Source organism: Hipposideros armiger, unplaced genomic scaffold (assembly GCF_001890085.2).
Source record: "Hipposideros armiger isolate ML-2016 unplaced genomic scaffold, ASM189008v1 scaffold_164, whole genome shotgun sequence".
In the NCBI taxonomy this organism is placed as follows: Eukaryota; Metazoa; Chordata; class Mammalia; order Chiroptera; family Hipposideridae; genus Hipposideros; species Hipposideros armiger.
This window is the reverse complement of record NW_017731514.1, coordinates 1,589,173-1,596,737: the sequence shown is the minus strand read 5'-3', so window position 1 is coordinate 1,596,737 and position 7,565 is coordinate 1,589,173. Positions and strand designations below refer to the sequence as shown.

Sequence of the window (7,565 nt, the reverse complement as noted above, 5' to 3'; positions counted from 1 at the left end):
ATTATAATAAAATATAGTAAAAGGAAGCCAGCTCTATGCAAACAATTTTCTTGCTTTATAAAAGCACCTTAAACTTTACCTAGTAAGAAACAACATTATTATTTAGTTCATAAAAAAACAAAACTAAACAAAAGTAACTTAATCATGCAGAAATGCTACTTTACAAGTAGCTTTTTGAAAGGTATGTGGATAGAAAACTTGTGAAGGAGTTTATATGTGCACTGGGTTCTTTCTTCTCTTTGCTTTCCAGTCATTCTTCCACATTTCCGCGTGTAGGCCTGACTCACCCACCTGAGAGGGAACGGCAATGTCTTGTGAAATGTAAGAGGCAGGTTGATATTGTTACTTGATCAGTTAACTAGTTTGTAAAGTAGGATGGCCAAAAAAATGTATGAGATTATGAGAAAGGGTGAGAAGAGAATTTAAATGTCAGGAGGCAGGGATGCCCTGACTCCCATGGCCCATCCTACCTGTGGACCACACCTGGCTCGGGGCAGGATGTTGGTGTTTCAAGAAAGCAGACTGTGCGTAAAGGCTGTGGCATTTTCCAGAAATTAGTAAACATGTTCAGCGTGTACAAGGAAAGGCGATTTCTGATGTTAACCAGACATTCAGATGACTGGCTGTCCCATGTATCATGTATACGAAATGCCAAACCTGAGAGTACGCATATAGTTCTACAAGTAGGCAGTGGTGCAGGGCAGCTTCAGGGTATCACAGGATGTGGCCCCTCTGACCTCATGCTGGAAAGTCACGGCAGTGCCAGTGACCCCGTGGGCAGAATGCTGGAGGACGCGCTGGCCTCCTGTTCTGCTGGTCCTGGTTCATGTTCTGTGTAGCTGTCTGGCTGAACTAGCACGAGAATAGAGGGCGTGCACAAAGGTGCTCGTGAATTGGGTGCAGAGACCCCTGGTGTGCAGAAAAGGCCTGCTGGGGGGTCAGGAGCAGCTAGGTAGCAAAGAGCACCGGGTCCGGCTGTTGCCCGGCGTGTGCTGTGGAATGCGGAGCAAGACACCGCAGGTCTCTGATCGTCATGAGAACCACTGCCCTCCCTGATGTTCGGGTGAGGATCGAGAGAGAAAGTAGGAAAAGCTCTCTGACCCAGAGGCCCTATGGAGGCTTGTTCTTCATGTAGTTTGTTTTCCTTTAAAGAACACATTTCTCTACATTCTTCACCAAGTGCAGTCAGCAACCTGTCAAAGACTCTCCGAAGAGAGGAATGAGTCTATCACTTGGGTCAAATTCTCATCTGCGGCTTCCTACAGATCCATTTTTGTAATGACAAACACCGTGTAGAAAACATAAGGAAGCACACACACGCAGCCCCTGAAGCGGGCCACCTTTGTCGGCCTCCAGGACCCTCCGTACCTTGCAGCCTTCACACGCGTGAACCCCGTAATGGTAGCCAGAGGCTTTGTCCCCACAGATCCTGCATTCGATGTTCAACGCTGCACTGGAAGACTCATCGGCGCTTCCAGAAACCACAGGATAAGTGACTGATGAGGGACTCGAAGCTGGTGAAAGGGTGTCTGAGAACAGACGGGAAAGACTGATGAATTTTCCAGGCATCCCCAGCTATGCCTAAATCAGGTTCATGAGGAGATGATTTCACGTGCGAGGTATTGAGTGGGCAGAGCCCCCATGCTGAGTCAGCCCCTGTCCGGGCCGTCCCACCCCCTTCCGTGTTCCTGGGACCGCCAGCATGCTGGCATCTCCAAAGTGCCTACTGAGCGGTCCCTGCGTTCCGGACACGCAGATCCAGCTGCCTCAGACACCTCGCCGCTGAGGGGCTCCCCAGGCCCCCGCACTTGACACGTCCTACCAACCTCATTACTTTGTCTACTTCCTTCCAGCTTTTCTGCAATTTTTAACTCAGTAAATTGCACCAGAATGCTGTATGAAAATCCATGTGGGCCACACCAAAAGCATCACCCGTGAAAGAAAAAAATAAGTTGGACTTTCTTAAAATTAAACCTTTTGCTCTGAAAAAAAAAGCCAGTCTGAAAAGGCTATATACTATGTGATTCTGAATACCTGACATTCTAGGAAAGGCAGAGCTATAGCAATGATTAAAAGATCGGCTGCTGGGGTGGGGGTGGGGCAGGCAGGGTGGAAGAGGTGAAGCACAGGGGGTTTTTGGAGGTGGTGAAACTATTCATGTGAAACTGTAATGGTGGATACACGATACTGTGCATTTGTCAAGATCCACAGAACTTTATAGTACAGAGTGAACCTTAATGTTGCAAATAAAACAAAAATAATTCAGGACGTTGGGGAGACCAGGATGGAATGCAGAATGTGACACAAGAATGTGACTGTATTACAAATATATGAAACAAGTCCCCTGGAAAAGGTGGGGAGACCGTGTTGACCTAAGGAACCTTAGAAATGAGTGGAGTCTGAGGCCAAAGGCAAAAGGAACCAACATAAGCGCCACACGTTAGCTGGTAAAGCAGCTAACGGGCATGGGTTAACAACTCTGAAACTGCTATACCTGTACACGGAAAATGAACAATTGGTTAAGTGGATGGTGGGAGCCAGGTTACTCGCTGTTGGAGTGAGAGGGTACAGATCAATGAAAGGAAGAGGCTAGAATGATCCATGATGGGTTAGAGTTGCAGACACCAGTATAAATTCATGTTTACCTTCATATAGATGCAGATGGCTACCTATGGAAATATTTATAGATATGTGTATATCCATGGCTTAGTATATACACATATATGGCTTTTCTCTGTCAGCTGAGAGAGCCTAAAGAAAGACACTCCAGTAGCAACCTGAAATGATTGGAGCGGACAATATCAGGGGCTCACACAGAGCTGGCTATAGTCCTGGTCCCACCATTCACAGTGGAAAGTCTCAGAATTCATGGACATTTGGTAAAGTACTTGAAAGTGTTTTGCCTCAGTACTCAGGAAACATTCTCTCTAGAATCAATGCTGCTACAGTCCTATCTAACAAAGCTTATTAACAAGACCTGAAAGGATAAAGCATTTTCCAAGTAACTTAACTACATCCTAGAACAAGGCTCAAGAATACTTACAGAAATACAAAAACACCCATCACCAACACAACTCACAATGTATGGTATCCAATAAAAAAATTACAAAACACACGAAGAAGCAGAATATGGACCCAGGATAAGGAGAAAAATCAATGAGCTGACAGACCCAGAAATGACACAAATGACAGAATTCGTGGATAAGACATTTTAAAAAGTTATTATGACTGTATTCTAAATGTTCAAGAAGCTAGATGAAAGACTAAAAATGCTAGGTAAAGACGGGGTAAAAAAAGAACCAAATTATGCTTTCAGTGATGAAAACTGTATCTGATGTGAAAAACACATTGAATGGGAATTGGAGCAGGTAAGACAATGCAGAAAAAAGATCAGTAAACTTGAAGACACAGCAAAATAAACTATCCAAAATGAAACACAGACAGAAATAAGACTGGGGAAAACAAAAAACAAAAAACATAGCTTCATCTGTGAAATCTACCAAGCATTTAAGGAAGAAAATCAATTCTACAGAAATATTTCCAGGAAACTGAAGAGGAGGAAATACTTCCTAAATCATCCAGGAGGCCAGCATTAACCTGATACCAAAACCAGACAAAGACTTTACAAGGAAGAAAACTAGAACCAATAAACCTCATGGACATGGACATAAGAACTCTTTTAACAAAATGTTAGCAAGCTAAATCCAACAATACATAAAGAGGGTAACACATGATAACCAAGTAGGATTCATCCTGGGAATGAAAGGTGGTCTTAACCTTTGAAAATCAAACAACGTAATTTCCTATATTAACGAACTAAAAAAGAAAAACCATTTGATTATCTTACTAGATGCAGGAAAAGTATTTGACAAAAATCCAACATCATTTTTTGATAAAAACTCACAAAAAAAACTAGGATTAGAAGCGATCTTCCTCAACCCGATAAAGGGCATCTGTGAAAAACTATAGTTAACATCATACTCAGTGGTGAAAGACTGAATACTTTGCCCTAAGATCAGGGACAAGCTAAGATGTTTCACAATATCTATTCAGCGTTGTACCGGAGGGTCTAATCAGTGTAATAAGGCAAGAAAAAGAAATAAGGAACACCCAGCTTGAAAAGGAAGAAGTAAAACTGTCTTTATGTACAGATGACATAATTATCTGTGTAGAAAATCTTAAAGAATCTATAAAAACTACTAGAACTACTTTATCAGTTTAGCAAGGGTGTAGGATGCAAGATCAATAGTCACAAAAAATTCACATTTTTCTAAATAGCAACAAATGATCAGAAAATGAAATTTAAAAAAATACCATTTACAATAGCATAAAAAATATGAAACACTTAGCAATAAATCTGACAAAAAAATGTGAAAGACCTGTACACTAAAAGTTACAAAACATTGTTGAGAGAAATTAAAGAAGACCTAAAGTAAATGGAGAAATAAGTTCATGGTTCAAGACTCCATATTGTTAAGATGTCAGTTCTCCCACATTGAGCTCTGGATTCAACGCAGCCCCAATCCAAATCTCAACAGGCTCCTTTGGTATAAATTGACAAACTGATTCTAAAATTAATATGGAAATGAAAAGGACCAGGAACACTCAAAACATCTTCAGAAAAGAAGAATAAAGTTGGCAAGCCTATGTTACTTGACTTCAGGCCTTATTATAAAGCTATAATAATCTGGGATCTGTGGTACTGGTATCAAAGAAAACGAATATTATGTTGGTGCAAAGGTAATTGCGGTTTTTTGCCACTGTTTGTAAAGGTAAAAACCGCAATTATGTTTGCACCAAACTAATACATCAATGGAACTGAATAGAGAGTCCAGAAATAGACCCCCACATATATGGGCAGTTGACTCTTGACAAAAGTACAAAGGCAATTAAAAAATAATTAACTCAATGAATTTTAGACATCAATGTAAAAGCTAAAAATATAAAACTTCTAAAAGTGATTTGGTGTCAGGCAAAGATTTCTTAGATATTACACAAAAAAGCACAATCCATGAATGAAGAAAACATTGATATGTTAAGACTTCATAAAAATTAAGGACTTAAGCTTTTTTGAACGACACTGTTAAGGGGAAGAAAAGACAAACCACAAACTGGGAGGAAAAAAATGTATACATCTTGCAGGTAATAAAGTACTTGTATCCAGAATAAATAACTCTCAACAGTCAACAGTAAGAAAACAACTCAATTAAAAAATGGGCCAAACATTTGGACAGAAACTTCACCGAAGAAGGTATACAGCAAATAAGTGTATGAAAAGGTTTTCCATATCCCCCATTCCCTATTCTTTGCTATCACAGATACAGCTGCAATCAGACTCTTGTACACACCTCCTGTAAACAACGTCTGTCCCCAGCGGGCCTGCTGGGTTTCAGAGCACATGCACTTGCGGCTACTCTCTGTACACGGGTGACGTCGTGCGTGCTGCTGCCATGGGTGTAAATGCTCCCTAGCCCACAATCACTAAGGTCGGCGCACTGTCATGAAAACTGTCTTCCTGGAAGTGGGAATGAGAGAGAAGACAGTTTGGGGACACGTGCTCCAGGCCAAGAACTCGACACAAGGGGAACCGTGAGGGGACAGAACCCTGAGACCTCTCACCAAACACTGCACCAGAGAACCTCCTCTCGCTTCCCAGAGAGCCCCTGTCAAAACCCACACACACACCTTGTTCCCAACCACAAGTCTCAAGCCCAATCTCTTCCGTCCAGACCCAAGCCCCACCTCTGACAGGAGCCCTGTGGGGTCAAGTCCACCACAGACGGAGCCTCCTTCAAACTGAGGTGCAGTTTGTACCACATCATCCTGAGTTGGCTGAAGCGCTGCCTAGAAGGATGAACTGTTTCACGTCTTGTTTCCCGATGACGCCACAGGTTCCCTGAGCAAACCTCATGTTTTATTTCTATCTGTCTTGTCGTTCTTAATACAAGAAGTGGGGAGGTGGTTCATATACATGTCCAGACTTAAAAAGGAGCCTCTGCTTTAAAGAAATATAAACGCATAGCATTTTTAAAAAATGCACCTGACAGCCTTAACTGAATTTCAAACATTATTTGATTTGTGGATAGCTTTTAAAAGAAGGCATACTATGAGATGCAAGACACACCCGAAAGCTGCAAGGCCCACTGGCAGTGGATATAATGCTTTATCCTGTCTAAAGGTCTCATTGCAGGAAGATGTGACTCCTTTTCCAGCTAAAAAGAACACTTTTCTCTGCAGAAAAAAAACATTTCCAAATAACGCTTTCTAGGAAACAGCCCACTTACCTGTAATGACGGATCCATCTGATCCGGGACCACTTCCTAAATACTGGTATTCTGTAAAACTAAAGCTTCCGGAGCTGTCCTCACCAATCGACTGAGAAATCTCTTGGATGGTTCCCATTTCTTGTAGGAATTCTTCAGATAACGGGCTTTCCAGATCATCAGCTTCGAGCGGGGAGAGAGGGCAAATCAGGCTTTCTGTGTCCACCATCTTGATTTGATGGTGCGGGTGTCACGATGGAGCACCACCTACTGGGGGGAGAGAGAAGAAATTGGTGAAACTGACATACAAGAACATTGGTTTTCTGTTAATGAAAACATCATTTGTCAACGAAGACATATGTGAATTTGTAATCTAAAAAGTAACACTGTTGACCATCTTTTCTCGGCTTGAGTCTTGATAAGCACACACAGAATGTTTAAGGTGTCAGTCCTGACCTGGCTGGGGATCGGTCATTTGTCACTGAGTCACACTGTGTGCTGAGCTCAATCCACTGTTCCAAGGGTGGACAAAATAGCGGTGGAAACAAAGTCCCTGCTCTCCGGAGACACCCTTCTGGTGGGGACACAGACCATGAACAAATAAACAAGTACACGGATGGTGTGTCTGACGGTGACTCGATAACACAGCAGGAGTGGATGGGAAACGGTCACTGCTCTGTGCAGGCAGGGCAGAAAAGGCCTCACTGATGAGAGGACAGTAAGAGCTGAAGGAATGAGGAAGTGAGCTGTGCAGATGTCTGGGGGAGAATGTTCCAGCAAATCAGACAGCAAATACAAAGGCCCAGGATAGAAGCACGCTGGTCAGTAACTTCTAAGAACGAGTGGGCCACTGTGGCTCAGGCTGAGGGACAAGCACGTGCTCTGGGTACAATATTACATGTTCTCCTTGTGCCCTTGGTTGGTAATAACTCATTGGAGGTATTCCTATTGGGTTGTCAGAAAAGTCATGATGTATTTTGTCTATGTTTTTCAAAGGTCATTTATTTATATAAAGAGCAAATATCAACCAATGATATATTGCCCATTTTGTTCAATAACCTTTTGCCAACTTTCAGTGAGCTTCATAATTCCTCATTCATAGAAGGACCTGTCTTTATTTGCAAAAAACTGAACAAGGTACTGATTTACAGCCTCATCTGAATTGAATGTTATACCACGCAAGGAGTTTTGAAGAAAGCGAAACAAGTGGAAGTCTGACAGCGCAAGGTCAGGCAACTATGGTGGTTGTGGCAACACATCCCATCCAAGCTCCAATAAATTTTGACGGGTGATCAAAGTTGT

General features: G+C 42.3%; 1 protein-coding gene across 1 annotated transcript in view; it reads right to left on the bottom strand.

Moving 5' to 3' along the window:
- Positions 1 to 7,565, bottom strand: part of PPARA (peroxisome proliferator activated receptor alpha) — a gene marked incomplete in the record, with an annotated part of 80,527 nt that overhangs the window by 20,052 nt on the left and 52,910 nt on the right. The window contains 2 exon segments of the mRNA XM_019651695.1: positions 1,369 to 1,529; positions 6,285 to 6,533. Coding sequence (XP_019507240.1) covers positions 1,369 to 1,529; positions 6,285 to 6,492 — 369 coding nt within the window.